Raw genomic sequence first — 15,241 nt, forward strand, 5'->3', positions numbered from 1 at the left:
TCCCTCTATTAGTTCTTCGCTCTTGATGGATGAGGGTTTTTGGTCAAAAGCAGGTGGTCTTATTAGTTCTTCTTTACAGCCTTTATTTGGTAGGCTTTCATCAATTGAGGATAGGTTGGCAAAATTTGAGCAAACAACTATAATTAACCTAAACGGCATCAAGAAGAATTTATTAAAGAGTGCCCAGGATAAGGAACTAATGACGATTGGACCCAGGGGCCCCCCTGGAAGCAACATGACCTCCAATATGCATGCTTCTGACCCAATGGAAGGTACTTTACGCGGGAATGCCGTAGCTGGTGATGCTGCTGAGGGTGGCATAGCCCCACTGGGAAATCGGAACTGCTTCAAGGGGGGGGGGGGCTGCAGAACGACAACTATTGGGTGGGATTTTGTCCAAAACCTCGCAGGGAGGATCAAAGGGATCACATAATAGTGATGTTCAGAAGAATCTGTTGCCACACATTGACTTACCCCCAGAGTCTGCACCTTACGTTGTGGTTTTGACAGGGGTCCCAGACCTAGCAAAGGGTAGTGTTGAATCCAATATAGAATTAAAGAACAAAACGATTCATTGGCTGAATACCAATAGACCCCTCCCCCCAAATGTGCATAGCCAAATCTTGTTTACCCGCAGAGTAAGCTGGGTAGGCCGGAGAGCGAAAGATATACCAGGTAATTGCATTATCATTAACTTTAGAGATAGTCGGGCAGTGCACCATATTTGTGAGGGGCATCACCAAAACATGAGAACTTGTATTCAGACATTTGACCGTAGCTATTTGTATACCCCCCAACATGTATGGATGATTTTGGTTACCAGAGTAGGACTCGTGAAAGGTGAATCCTACCTGGTAATTCCAATATTAATTCCGGGTTGCATGACTTTGGTTTTGTGTCTAGTATCCCCCTTAGTAATAGATACAGTGCCCTCGATATGGTCGACTGACTAACTCCAAGTCGCATCTGTCCACCTACTTGGTCTAATCAGTCGTGTGACATCTCCCTGGGTATGGGGGCTGAGATTATGATATAACAGATAGATCGAAGGGGCGTGTTGGGGTACGTAGAGAGAACCAGCCATAATATAGTAGGTGCATGTGAGGAGATGGGGAATTCTTTAGTTGATCCTAAACCTAATATTGTCACAATTAGCGAGGAGGGATTACACCCCCGAACTCCTGTGATTACTGTTAATAACTTTGGGTCCGCTGAAGTCACAGATAGACGAGAACTGGAGGTGACTTCCGAGTGCCGGATGGAAGTAAGATCAAATGGGCCCAAGATCTTGTCATGGAATATAGCAGGATTAATGGTTAAATTGGAGCTGCCTGATTGGGGCAATTTCATAGATTACCACAAGATTTGTCTATTCCAGGAGACCTGGGCCTTAAAATCATTATACAGAGTAGGCTTTGTAGCATACAGTGAGACTGCAGTGAAAGGCCAGAGAGGTAGACCTTCGGGGGGGCCTTAGTATTTGGGTGGGAATCCATCTAGGGTATACGGTGAAAAGAATAGATACCCACTCACAAGACATTCTATGCATTCTTCTTACCAACAAAGATTTCCCTAAACTGGCCATTATTAATGTTTATTCCAGGCCAGTCAAGTATGGGCATACATCGCCAAAACTGGACTGCTTGGCAGCTCTTCTTTCTACACTCTCAGGATAAGCGTACATTATTATAGGTGGTGACTTTAACTGCCATCTATCTCTAGCAATGAGGACTCAATATTGTCAATCTCCGCACCCAATGCTTATCCGATAAGGGGATGGACCCCCTTGGTCTTGCAATTGACCTCCCTTACTCTCACGCACTCGTTGAGGGCTTGCAACGGCCAGTTTCCGGATGACAATCCTGGGCATTTTACTTTTAACAAATTTGGCCAGGCTACTATAACAGATTACATCCTAATAAATATTGAAATTTGGCATAAAGTTATAAAGTTCTGTGTCCATTCTTGGGAAGAAAGCGATCATAATCCTTTGGTCGTTACGCTAGAAGGCCGATCGGCAGAAGTAGGGCAAGCCTTGGATCTCCATCAACAAGAGAACTTAGTAGTGGTTGATGGAGGGCGAATAATTAGTTGGGGCACAATAGCTCAATCCCCAGATACGATGGCGGATTTGTACACCTGTGTTATCCCATTCCTGGAAAAGGCAAGCCTCCTCCCAGGCAACGGTACATGTGAAGAAAAAAATATAGAGCTTGGAAAAGTCCACCAGGATTTGGTTGCAATCCTGGCGGATTTCTTTTGTAGTAGTAAACCAATCAAGAGTAACCGGCCTAAAGAAAAAAATCCTTGGTACAATTCGTCATGTAGCGATGAAAAAATAGCATTGTTGGTATGTCTTAAGAGTGGTGATAGTCTAAGCATAAGGGAAAGTAGGCTGTGTTAAAAAAAAATGGTTTTCCAGCAAAATCAGAATGGGAAATGGAAAGATGGCACGCAATTAAGAATGCCTTGGACCATAAAGACATAAGAGGCTTTTGGAATTTAGTCCACACCGGAAGAAACGAGGGAAGGACTACCATTGAGCCCAATATTGGCGAGGATGCACGGCGTCTTTATTTTAAGGATCTGTATTCTAGCCCAACCAATGGCCAAAGTACGAGCAGGATTGCGATCCATCGGCAAATTTTAGATTTTTCTGGGGACACACCGCTCTGTACGTTGGCTGAGGTGCTAGCTGCCATTGCTAGGGTATTATCAAACAAAGCCCCTGGGCTAGATAAAATCCCCGGGGATTTGTATAGGAGTGAACAGGTATTGTGGGCTTCATACCTTCAATTATTCTTTAATGCAATCCTCCAAGGTCTGCCGCCCCCCCCCCCTTCCTACGTGGGCAGTGGCAGAGATCATCCCAATTTATAAAAAGGGGTCCCCCATTGAGGCTGTAAACTACAGGCCAATTAGCCTTATTGATGTGTCCCAAAAATTTTGAGTATTACTGGGCAGACTCCAGGAATGGATGGAGGACCTTAATATTTTAACTCCCTTGCAAGCAGGCTTTAGAAGCAAAACATCAACTATAGATCAGTTCTGTTCTGGCCGGCTTTTTTGAGTTTAGCCGCCAGATATTCAGGTTTGCCTGCGTGAAGGGCTTTATGGGCGAGGCAGGCAGTTCTGAAGTTCGCCCGCAATTCTATTGGTAGCCACTTGAGATCTTTGATTGCAGGAGAGATGTGATCAAATTTCTTTATTCCCATGACCATTCTGGCAGCCACATTGAGAGTTGTTTTCAAAGGGGAAAGATGTGGTTTCACTATTTCAGAGAGGACTGCGTTCCCATAGTCTAGGCTAGACAGCACCAATGCCTGGGTGGCTTGTTTAAGATCTTTGGGCGGGATAAAAGGTTTAATTTTGTTCAGAAGCTTCAAGTTAAGGAAGGCGCTCTTCGCCGAGATCTTAATGTGTTTGGTCATGTTGAGTTTTGAGTCTAGGGTTATGCCTAAAGATTTGACAGAATCAGCCAGGGTGAGGTTCCCATTGAGCGCATCGATAGCTTTTAACCACTCTACCATTTGTGGGTTCTCATCTCTGTTTGAAATGAGGAGTAGTTCAGTTTTGTCCGGGTTCAGTTTTAAGTGGTTACTAGTCAGACAAATTTGCACTTCTCCTAGTGTTTCGTTGAGTCTTTGAATGTCTTTGGCCGGGGAGATTGCCAAATAAATTTGAGTATCGTCAGCATACAAGTGAAAAGGGATGTTGGCTTTTCTGAGTAAGGAGGTGAGGGTTCCATATAAATGTTGAAGAGTTGATGGGAGAGCACTGATCCTTGGGGTACCCTGTTGACGGGGTGGAGGTCGGACTCAAAAGTTTTGATTTTGATTCCAGACTGGCGCTATCTTCGAGAGCCTGGAGGAGAAGTTTGTGGTCAACTGTGTCGAATGCTGCCGATAGGTCTAGGAGAGTGAGGAGGCAACATTGATCAGAGTCCAATGATTTGTGGATATCATCGATTATGTTGAGGATCGCTGTTTCAGTGCTGCAACCTTTCCTGAATCCCGACTGATGGTAGTCGAGAAGGTTGGTATTGTCCAGGTGTTGGGTTAGTTGTTGGGGTACACATTTTTCTAGGATTTTGGAGAGAAGGGGCAGGTTGGAGACGGGTCTGAAGTTGTTCAGGTAGTTGATGTCAAGGCCTGGTTTTTTCAGCAGTGGGGTTACTTGACCCACTTTCAGACAATCCGGAATGACTCCGGCTTTTAGGGAGCTGTTAATAATCCTACACCAGAGTGGAGCTAGGTAGAGTTTCAGCTTTTTGGTGAGTTGAGCAGGTAAAGGGTCTAGGGCATGGGATGACGGTTTGGAGGTGGAGATAAGTTTAGTTATCTCTTCTTCAGGGATGGGCTGGAAGAGTGACCAGGGTTTAGTAGTGAGAGAGGGAGCGCTACTAAACACTCCAACCGGGCAGCTACCGGAAAGGAGGGCGCAATTGGTGTCAAGAGAACGCTCGATCCTGGAGATCTTATCATTGAAGAAGTTGGCGAAGTTGTCGCACCATTCTTTGGATGCAGGCCCTAGGGACGTTTCAGGTTTGGTGGTTTGGCGTCTGATAATATTAAAGAGCTCCTTGGGTCTGTTCTTGGCGCTATCCAGTGCGGAGCGAAAGTACATGGATTTTTTGTTTTTGATATGACTGTTGTATTTCTTACGGAAAGCTCTAAGTTGGTCACGATGAATGGTAGTGGGCATGGTCCTCCATGGTCTTTCTGTGGCTCTTAGTTGCCTTCCTTCATCGTTGATGTCTGAGTCGAACCAAGATCTGGACGGAATAGGACGATTTTTTTTGTTTGTTTCAGGGGTGCAAGTTGGTCGAGCAAGGTTACCATATTCGAGTTATAAAGGTGAGATCAGTGGTGGAGAGCTCATGGTCCCTAGGGAGGAGCAAATTTAGCCTCTCTTCCATGACATCTAGGGGAGTCTGGGAGATTCTTTTGGACCATTTGGGGGGGTTGTGAACAGGGTTAAGATTTTTTGGCTGATGTGAAATAAGATCATGTGGTGATCAGACCAGTCAACTGGAAGAATGTTGTAGATCGTGATTGCGTCACGGTGGGCGATGATGGCGTCTAAGGTTGCTCCTTTGCTGTGAGTTTCTTCCGAACAGTGTTGGGAAAGGTTGTTGTCACAGAGGAGGTTATTGAGAGATTGAATTAGAGAGTTGTTGGCTTCATTCAGCGCAGGTTGATATCACCCAGGATTAGGGAGTTAGTGCCTTTTAGTGTGCAATGGGCAATCAGGTCGGATAAGTGTTCACCAATTGTGGGGGTATTGCCTGGAGGGTGAAGGGCTGTTGTCCTTAGTCTTAATGGTGACAGAAAGACATTCAAAGGAGCTGTACTGGCAGGAGTCAGTTACATAGATGTCTATGATGTCCTTGTGGATGATGGCTACACCTCCACCCCGTTGATCTTTTCTATCTTTGTTGATGGTGGTGAAACCTGGGCATACGAGCATATCCAGATAGGGAGGGGAAATCTCATTTAGCCATGTCTCCGTGATGAAAACAATGTCTAGATCATGCGAGAGGATGGCTTCTGCTAGTTCCATTGCATGTTTGGGAGCAGATCTACAGTTAATTAGCAGGCAGTTAGTGGATAGTTTCTTTTTACTAGGATACTTTCCTGATGGGGCCCTGGGTATGGAGGAGAGGGAGGGCGGGGGTCATGAGGCTGTTAAGGGGGGTAATCTCTTCTGAAGCCTGTGAACACTTGGATATTGGATTTAGGGGAGGCTGTGGGGGTAGAGTCGTAAGTAGCGGCTAAGTCCGCTGCTTCTTCCGCGGACATTGCTGCTATGGTCCTGGACGGTCTTTGAGTCTGGGTTACCCCATCCTTACTAGGGGGACTCTGAAGCCTGGACACAGGGGAGTTGATTCTAGTGCGGGTCTGTGGTGGGATCTCAGCATCGGTTTTTGTAAGCCTCTGGAGCCGATTTTTGAAGGTGAAGGAGGGCTCGGAGTGGGGTTTTAGGAAGTTGGAGTTGGTTGGTGAGGAGGGCCTGGTATGGGATTGCTTGGGCATTCGAGCCTTGTCTAGGTTGAATAAGATTTCGTCAAGGCCTCTGAATATTATTTCTAGCTGACTCTCTAATAGGGTCAGCCGGTGCATTATGGTTTCCGGGGCAGGGGGCATGCAGTTGTGGGTATGGTCCGACCTTGAGGAGGGGGGCGAGATCGCATTGAGGGGTCCAATGCTAATTGGGTCACCCAGACTGCCACTGTCCACGACCCTCAGTGAGGGGTCGAGTCCAGAGCTCTTCCTCTGAGGTTCTACAGGATTCAAAAGGGGGTCAGTGGACCAGACTCATGGGATGGTGATGGGGAGCAGAGGAGGGTGAGTCTGAGTAGGTGAAGGGGATCGATCCAACTCAAAAGATTGATGGTCATGGTTAATATGAACAGAGGAGTGCGAGGACTGAGGAGCGTCTAGCAGGGGGGCTGAATGGTCTCACCATGGGGGAGGGAATGGGTATTTGCGTTCCCTGATGTGGAAGGGTGACCGGGTAAGGGGGTTGGGGTGGGGCAAATCGAAGGGAGTGCAGATGGGCAGAATGGAGAGCAGGGAAGAGGGAGTCAAAGGCCTCAAGGTTCTCGTTATTAGCCTGTATCAACACTGTACCATTTGAGTAGATGGTCACTGTTGTGTTCCTGTTTCTATACGTCTGATTGGGGAGAAAGGTCATCAATTTACAGCTATTTGAGGTGGTCGTCGTTCTATATATGTGAAGTTGCGATCTTAGTGTAGTGATCCAATCCTCAGGTCTGTCCGTGTAGAAGATGAGATCCATCTTTACTTGTCCTTTGGTGGTGCAGTGGTAGGTGTCCACAAATAGTGATTCGGAGTGTTGTCTGATTAGATAGAGTTTGCGGTTTCTTCTTGCTTTAATGGAGAGATTAGGGGTGAAGCTAATTGTAAAGGCACTCACGCCTAGCGTTTTCGTTTGAATCAAGGGTAAGTTGACGGAAATTGGGGTTCCCGGTGCCATTGTTTTGGTTTTGTGTGGTTGGCAGGTACGTGGGGGCCGTCACTACTATGGTCGCCGTGGGGTTCGGTAGGTAGAAAGGGCCTAGGAGTAATAGAACAGCATTGTAAGTGCTGATCCCGAGCCAGTGCTGATCCAGAGTTCAGTGGGGAGATTAAGATGAGTGCTGCCAGGGGGTGAGAACTACACGGACAGAGCAGGTACCTTTGTGTGGGCCAGACGTCAACAGCATCTCTGGGGCAGTCGAAGGGTAGTCCTGGGCTCCAGGAGGATGTCCCAAATCCACAATGGGATCTAAGAAGGTCAGGTGCTGTGTTGGTTCGGGTTGAGGAAGAAACCGTGATTCACGTGGTGTTTTTTTGTTTGGCCTACAAGATGCCTAGATTTAAGTGGGTGATCCAACTTTGCAGAAACAGGGTATTAGAAATTACATAGAATTCTTTAGAATTCTAAAAACAGATACTGACCCGGATTTTGTTGTTGCGATCTCAAAAATGTTTATTCGCAATGTGGTGGCAAAGAAGACATCTGCTTAAAAATTGATATGAGAATCTATAACACCTGTTGTTTTAGCCATCTGTTGTAATTACGGATTACGTAAGATTTATGCTCGTTGGGGAAGGTACATGCTGATTAATTGACATGAAAAAACTATAAAATGGCTGCTAGTTGATGATGGGCTTTATATATAATTTTGATATGAATTATTTATTGGTTTTAATATTTATATGTTAAATTATACTTCTAATGTAGTTTTTAAATAATCAAATTTCCCACTGTGATGACTTTTATTGGCCAACTTTCCTAATTGTGAGTTTACAAATCTTTGTGTACTATCCAAACGTACTTGCCAATCGGTTACCCTTGTGATTTTAATTCTATCTGGCTGTAAAAAAAATGATGTGCTTTTATGGCTGTAATAGCCGAAATAAAGTTTCAATGAATGAATTAATATTTTAAACTCAACATTTTTGCCTCTAATATATATCTGAATACCAAAATATGTTCTATTCTGAACACTGACCCAAGTATGGAAGCGGGCAGACTTGCAGCAGCTGAGTACCTGTTTGAGACGTGGCTTAGAAGATGTTCCTGAAACATCCAGCTCCATTTTTTTATCACATTCTTCAGGGATACCTTGAAAGGTTTAATATCAACCTGGATCCAACCATTAAATACTTTTTGATTCTCAAGAGCTGAGACCTCCTTGTACAGTGATTCGTAAACATTGATCTAAGAGTAGAAAAAATAAGGGAAACAAAATTGGAGACATTATGATTAATTTAGCGGAAGTGAAATATTCTGCACCGTGTTGAAACACAATTTGGCATGTCTTATTCAGTTATTGGAAAAACTTTAAAACCATTATGAGATGTTAGGTATAACAGACGCACGTGCAGATATGCATCAGATTCTGCTGTAACAAACGTGCTAGTATCTAATTAGAAGAAAGACAGCTAAAATATAAAAAGAGATGGCTAAGTCTTAGTTACGAAGAAGATATTTTTCTGAACGATGAGTTATGTAGTTATTCCAAAATGTATCACCAGTAGTCTTAAGAATAAAGTTCTCACATATAAGTCATACCAGGACAATTTTTAACTCACCTACTTCCTTTTTTTGCATTCATCACTCACATACCCGCTCCACTGTATTCCAGGTGTGGCAGCACACCTTGACGGCACTCGGCTGTCAAGGTGGCCCCGATGATGAAGCATGTCATCGACCAGGTCGGTGAGTGAGGGGTTTATTAAAAGCAAAGAAGGACTTCTTCTTTTTACTCATTAGAACTCCATCCCACCAATATCGCTCTTCGAGCTTTGTGTATGGTGATACTCCTTTTTTGTTATATATTTACCTATCCCAGGGGATCAGGAGTACTCTTCCGTCCACCGAGGTGGATAAAATCCCTCTACTCTTCCTATTTGTTTATAATATGTTATTCCAAAATGATCATTCAAAGGGCTCATGACTAAAAGGTGATAGGCAGAGGAGTTTACAGTAGATCATAACTGGGTTTTGACACATTTACCGAAAGTTTGTTTCTGAAAGGAGCTCTATTAGCAGTTTATTTTATTTGTTAGCAGCTATCTTTATATATTTATGTCAAACACAGACAGCAGTTTTAGTCCAAATCTTTCCCTTTTTCATGCCTATCCTACGAAATTCCCAGTGAAATTGCATTCTTAAGGCAGCAATTTCACTCATCATATATTGCATCACATCCGTGTACAAGGTTGTGTGTCAGAATACTTGCATTTAGAAATGATACTCCCCCGCTGCAGCCACCCACCTCACAGCTTCTGCTGTGGTCCAGGGGAACTGATTGTCCGCGCCCCCAGCTGCTCGCCGCGATGATCGCACTGTGTGCAGATCGCTGGCTGAGCGGCTGCGAGGCATGAAAGGAGAAGTTAAACGGCTGACTTGCGCCACTCGAGCACCCATCAATGCTCATTTGCTTGTGCTGCCACTCTACATTGTGCAGCTACCGCAGTCGTCTGGGTGCATGTTGCAGACTTTTTGTCATTGTGCAGTTGCTGATCCATTTATTTGCCTCGTGCAGCTCTGTGGCTGAGTGGCTGCGAGGATGGAAAGTGTATTTCGTTCTGATTCGAGTTCTTGCTTAAACCACCAAACCTCAAACATCAAAATGGCTGCGAGGCTAGAAAGTGAACTTCTTTGTTGATCCGAGTTTCCTGTTTAAACAATCAAACCTCAAACATCAAAATGGCAGCCCCTGGACATCGACCACAGAAAGAGGACTGCTTCTTCACACAAACAAGGTCTTAACTGGACCCCAACCAGGCTTGTCCTCAATCAGCTGTAACAGAAAGAGGACTGCATAAACCCAGTATGTAGCAACAGAAAGAGGACTGCACAACCCTAGTCTACGGAAACAGAAAGAGGACTACCCATCCTTACAATCTGGGGCGGCCATCTTGAAGTGGCACTGTCTGTCTGTATTAACCCACAGCAATAAACCATGACAATCTGTTATCCCCTTCAAGCACCACTATCCTAACGATTATGGCCATAAAAACTATTGCTCACTGATCCGGGTTCTTACGAGTGTGCCCATCTCAAGCCAACATGATGGGCCCGGGTCTGATGCCTCTGGGACAAACGCTTACACCCTGGTCTACCCCCCAAATCTCTCAAAAACCGACACAAAAGCCTTCAAACACCTCACCCTGAAAAACTATCCAGAGGCACTGATCTCCAACCTATGTTTCTGTGCGGACAAAGGCACCATCATCAATGACCTCGTTTTCTACTCCAGAAGAATCCCTCCCTGGCGCAATACCTTTTCTCTATTCCTTAATGTACGCTTTTCTAGGAACATTCCCTACAGCACTAAGCTCTCAATAGGGCCCTCAGCAACCCTATGAGCTGACCTCACCATCACCCTCTACAAAAGCAGCATTGCACTGATCCAAAACTCAACAAAAAACCTCGACAAATTTTCAGATCTTTATACCACTCTCCGAAACCATGTGCATGACACTGGGACGCCGACCAACATCCGGCCTAACGGTAACCCGTCCCCCCTGCCCAATATAGAACACACTAATCCCCTCACTACTCCTATCAACCTCCCTATCGCCATGGGCCAGAGACCCGTGATTTCCCCCCTCCATGCTCCTCCTTTGGAATCCACTGTTTCCTTCACAGCACACCTCCACCCCATCAGTCTTCCTACAACCCCCGAACGAAATAAACCCTGGACCCTCGGTCCGCTCCCACCATGCTCCCCATTTGGACTCTAAGACCACCACGTCCTCAGCGACTTTTGCTGTGACCGGTCAAGCCAGCCCTGCTAACACTCAAGCCACCCCTTCTATGACTCCTAACACAGTCCACCCTTGTCCTCCAACCCCCCCTCCTTAGCGACTTCCTCAGCAGCAGGTCAAGCCAGCCCCGCTAACACTCAAACCACCCCTTCCATGACTCCTAGCACAATCCACCCTAACCCTCTAACCCCCTCCACATATATCCACTCTCTGCACTCCAGAGCCTCCCAAACAATTCAGAGCTTCCACTCCTCCATCCTCGACCTAACAAACCTCCTCCACCTTGCCGAAATCTCCTTCGCAAACCTCATGCCTCAGCTGTCTCCTCCTCCCATCCCAGAGCTTCACAACGCCCACTACCGACATCCTTAAGGCAACTTCGCCCTCGCAAGCACACTAGCTGTCTATCTGAGGAGGAAATCCTTGACCTTGCCCGCTCCTACAACTTTTGCCTCGTCACAACCAATTCCCTAGACCTCACTGAAAAGGAACTCCAGGATATTCTCAAGGACCTCAATGCATCCCCTATCTCTCCCTGTCCACCACACGTGAGTGCCGCACACCCCATCTGCACGGTCGCTATCGACCCACACAGATCGGTCCCCCTCTGTAATAGAAGGGCGGTCAGAAGCAATCTTGCACCCGTACCCCTGTCTGCCCCGACTCCCGCTACCACCTCCCTCCCTGGTCTGACGGGTCTCTTAATCAACTGCCGCTCTGCAGTAAAGCATGCCGCCGATGTCGCTGCTCTCATTCTGAACAATAACACCGACCTAGTCATCCTAACCAAATCATGACTTAATGATGCATCTTCCCCATGCCTCTACCTCTTAGTCCCCCCCAATTTTAGCATTGCCAGACTAGACAGACCACTTAACAAAAAAGGTGGAGGAATCACCTGACTCTATCGCTCTAACCTCCTTGTCACAGAGCTTCTAATGGATGCCACTGATTCCTGCGAATATCTAGCCCTCTCAGTCTGCAGTAACACCACACACCTATGCAATCTACGCACTTATTACCACCCCCAGGCAATAATGATCAATTCACTGACTACCTCATGGAAATTATCACGGCTAAGAACTCCCCCAACACCAAAGACATCTTCCTCAGTGACTTCAACCTGCACTGGAACGACCTTAAGGATCCTCATGTCAACGCCATTAAAGACCTCATGACCGATCTAGCCCTGACCCAAGCTTGCCCATTCCCAACCCATTCGAAAGAGGCCACTCTAGACTGGATCATCTCTAAGGAGAAAACCGTCAAGCTCATATCCACTGACCCCTGCGACTGGTCAGACCATCATGCCATCGCCTTCCTTCTACCCGGCACCCTCAAGACATGGGCTCCACAACCAGTGCTCCCAAAACGCTGGGTTAGAGACACCAAAACCTGGACCTCAATGAACTACTCTGTTACGATGTCGAACATTTTGGATGACCTAGCCCTTCTTAAACGAAAAAGAACTCAAGTCAAAGACAGAAACCCATGGTTCACTGGTTCCCTCAACGACGAGAGGATATCCCTCTGACAAGCCGAAAGAATCTGGAGACAGCACCCATCGGCAGATCACCTAAAACTTCTTCGACAGGCCAGATATGCTTACAACAAAAACATCCTCAACTCAAAAAAGGAGTTTTTTAGAGCGGAACAAGGAAATGCCCAGAACAGGCCACGCAAACTCTTTGAGATGATCAAACTCCAATCGAACAAACTGTCCATAACAGTGAAAGAAAACCCCAAGTCTCTCATCTCCTCCGAGGATTTCTCAAACAAAATCAAAACATTAGGTACCGAACTCAAGGCTCCCCCCACCAAACCTAGACCTCCCGCCTCCTCTATCCCTACCGACACTGACCTCACCCAAGAATCTAGCGCACTGGTTCGAATTCTCACCCTACGATGAAGACTCTGTCGCAAAAATCCTTTCCACCTTGAACCCGAACAGCCATTTCAACGACCCGCTCCCCTCTAACTGTCTTGCAACCGCTACCAAATCCATTATTCTTTGCTGGACTGCGATAATCAACGCCTCTCTACGGCAGGGATCAATCCCGACCTCGCTGAAAGCAGGCCAAGTCCTCCCCATTCTGAAAAAGCCGTCGCTGGACCCAGCCTCCCCAGATAACTTTAGACCAATTTTCAACATTCCTCTCTTGGCTAAAGTGCTGGGAAAGTGTGTTCAAATACAGCTAAGTCACCACATCAACAACTTCCATCTACTCGATGACTGTCAATCCGGCTTCCAACCTAGACATAGCACTGAAACCACCATGCTTCACATTGTCGATGATGCTCTTCAAGCCCTTGACCAAGACAAAACCTGTCTCTTAATCCTCCTTGATCTATCCTCGGCCTTCGATACTGTCAACCACGAGATGCTACTCGAACGCCATGAACTTAGGATGGGATTAGATGGCACAGTTGTTAGTTCCTACCTCCAAAACCGAGATTCCTAATCAATGGCGAACTTTCCGCCCCCTCCGTGGTCACGGTGGGAGTCCCTCAAGGATCAACTTTGTCCCCCACCCTTTTTAATCTCTATTTAGAACCCCTTGCCAAAGTCCTTCGCACTGCAAATATCTCCTTCCATATGTACGCTGATGACACTCAGATCTACATAGAAATCTCATCTCTTGCGGAGATCCTCACCTTGAATGAGGCCCTGAAGCCGATGGCTCTCCTCCAACCAACTCAAACTCAATGCTAATAAAACTGAGTTCCTTCTAATCTCACCGTCTAAGAGCAACTCTGAGATCCAGACAAAGATAAAAGCTAACACAGCCTTAAATTGCCCCCCGACCATTGTGGACTCGGCTAAATAGCTGGGAATTACCTTGGATTACAACCTAAACATGCGAGACCACATCAACTCAATGGCCAAATCTGCCAGATTCCACCTGAGCTACCTATGGAAACTGAAACCTTTTCTAGCTGCTCCCGACCTAAAACTTGCAGTCCAATCATGAGTTATCTCTCGGCTGGAATATGGTTGCCCCACCCTCTTTGGTTTACCCAAGGTCTCTCTGGAACCCTTAAAAGCCTGCCTTAATGCAGCCGCTAGATTACTTACAGGCTCTAGAAAATTTGATCACATCACTCCTCACCTGAAAGCGTTAAACTGGCTTCCCCTCGAGGCTAGGATTCACCTCAAGCTGGCATGCATCACGCACAAGGCCTTACACTCTAACTCCCCGGCGTGTCTAGTACAGAAGCTTGTGATATCTGGAGGAAGCAGAAACTCACGATCGGCAAATACCTTCCTACTCCGGCCTGCACGCTTTAAGAAGAAAAAAAACTACAATCGGGCTTTCACCGGGACTGCTCCAAGAATATGGAACTCCTTCCCTCCTGATATCAGTAGAATCCCCTCCCTGGCACGCTTCAAAAAAGAGGCTAAATCATTCCTCAAGGGTAAATTCCTTGGCTAAAGCCGCTCCACAGCCACCGAAAGACTTAGTACCCGTGTGATATCCTGCCTATTGTATGATCGTCGACTCTGTAAATTACCCTGTTGTATTGTTTTCTTTTTCTGTCTCCTAATGTAAAGCGTCCCTGCGATATCCTGCCTATTGTATGACCCTCTAATCTGTAAAATGATCCGATGTACAGTTATCACCCTTCCCTCTAGTATCCAGCATCATCTCCCTCCATTGCACAGTACCCTTTTGATACCCTGCCTACCATATGCCCTTAGATTCTGTAAAGCTCTCCGATGTACTGGTCTCCTGTGATAATCGTCTTTTCTGTATTACTCTATGAACCTGTAAAGCGCTCTGATAGCCTCACGGGTCAAGTTTGCGCTCTATAAAACCTTAAAATAAATAAAATACTTGACACAATTAATGTGCATCTGGGGTGGTATCATGATAGGCTATGACGGCACAGTGAAGAGCCATAGTGCCTGTTTCATGCACCTGCAGCGCATAAGGTTAATTTATTAAACTCAATATTTCTCTAAGTTAGTGGGTAATACTCCGGTAACCTACACAGAAAGGAGGTTGGGTCCCTTTAGAGCAAAGGAGGATGGATCTCATAATCATAAAGTGCAAAACAAATGACCTCCTCTGCTAATATTTGGGAAATATTTTTAGAACAAAGTAATTAATTACATTGTCTTAAATAAGTGAATCGCAGACATATTGGGTCTGATTCACAAAGGTTAACATACCCTTTTGTGCAAGTTTTCTTTTTCTGTATTCTCAACTTTGGCCCCCTGTTACGATGGTGGTCGTACAAGCGTCCGAAGGCCATCGTTGCGGGATGGAGACCATCCGACATCTAGACGGCGGCTCCAACTGCCATATTACGATCCTACCGCCGTGAAGGCAGTCGGAAATATGCCTTTTACAAATGCGTCTTGGTCCGCGGCCCGGATAAAGGCCACAGCACAAGTCACAATTGGAAAAGGTATATTTTTAAACAGCCGTGCACCCTGTTCAAGGCATCAT

The 15,241-nt window shown here is 46.0% G+C and overlaps 1 protein-coding gene across 1 annotated transcript in view; it reads right to left on the reverse strand.

Moving 5' to 3' along the window:
- Positions 1–15,241, reverse strand: part of LOC147731162 (dynein axonemal heavy chain 11-like) — a 962,811-nt gene that overhangs the window by 151,611 nt on the left and 795,959 nt on the right. The window contains exon 15 of the mRNA XM_086954157.1: positions 8,060–8,229. Coding sequence (XP_086810283.1) covers positions 8,060–8,229 — 170 coding nt within the window. The remainder of the gene's footprint in view (positions 1–8,059; positions 8,230–15,241) is intronic.

The sequence above is a fragment of the Lissotriton vulgaris genome, chromosome 2_1 (genome assembly GCF_964263255.1).
Source record: "Lissotriton vulgaris chromosome 2_1, aLisVul1.2, whole genome shotgun sequence".
Classification (NCBI taxonomy): Eukaryota; Metazoa; Chordata; class Amphibia; order Caudata; family Salamandridae; genus Lissotriton; species Lissotriton vulgaris.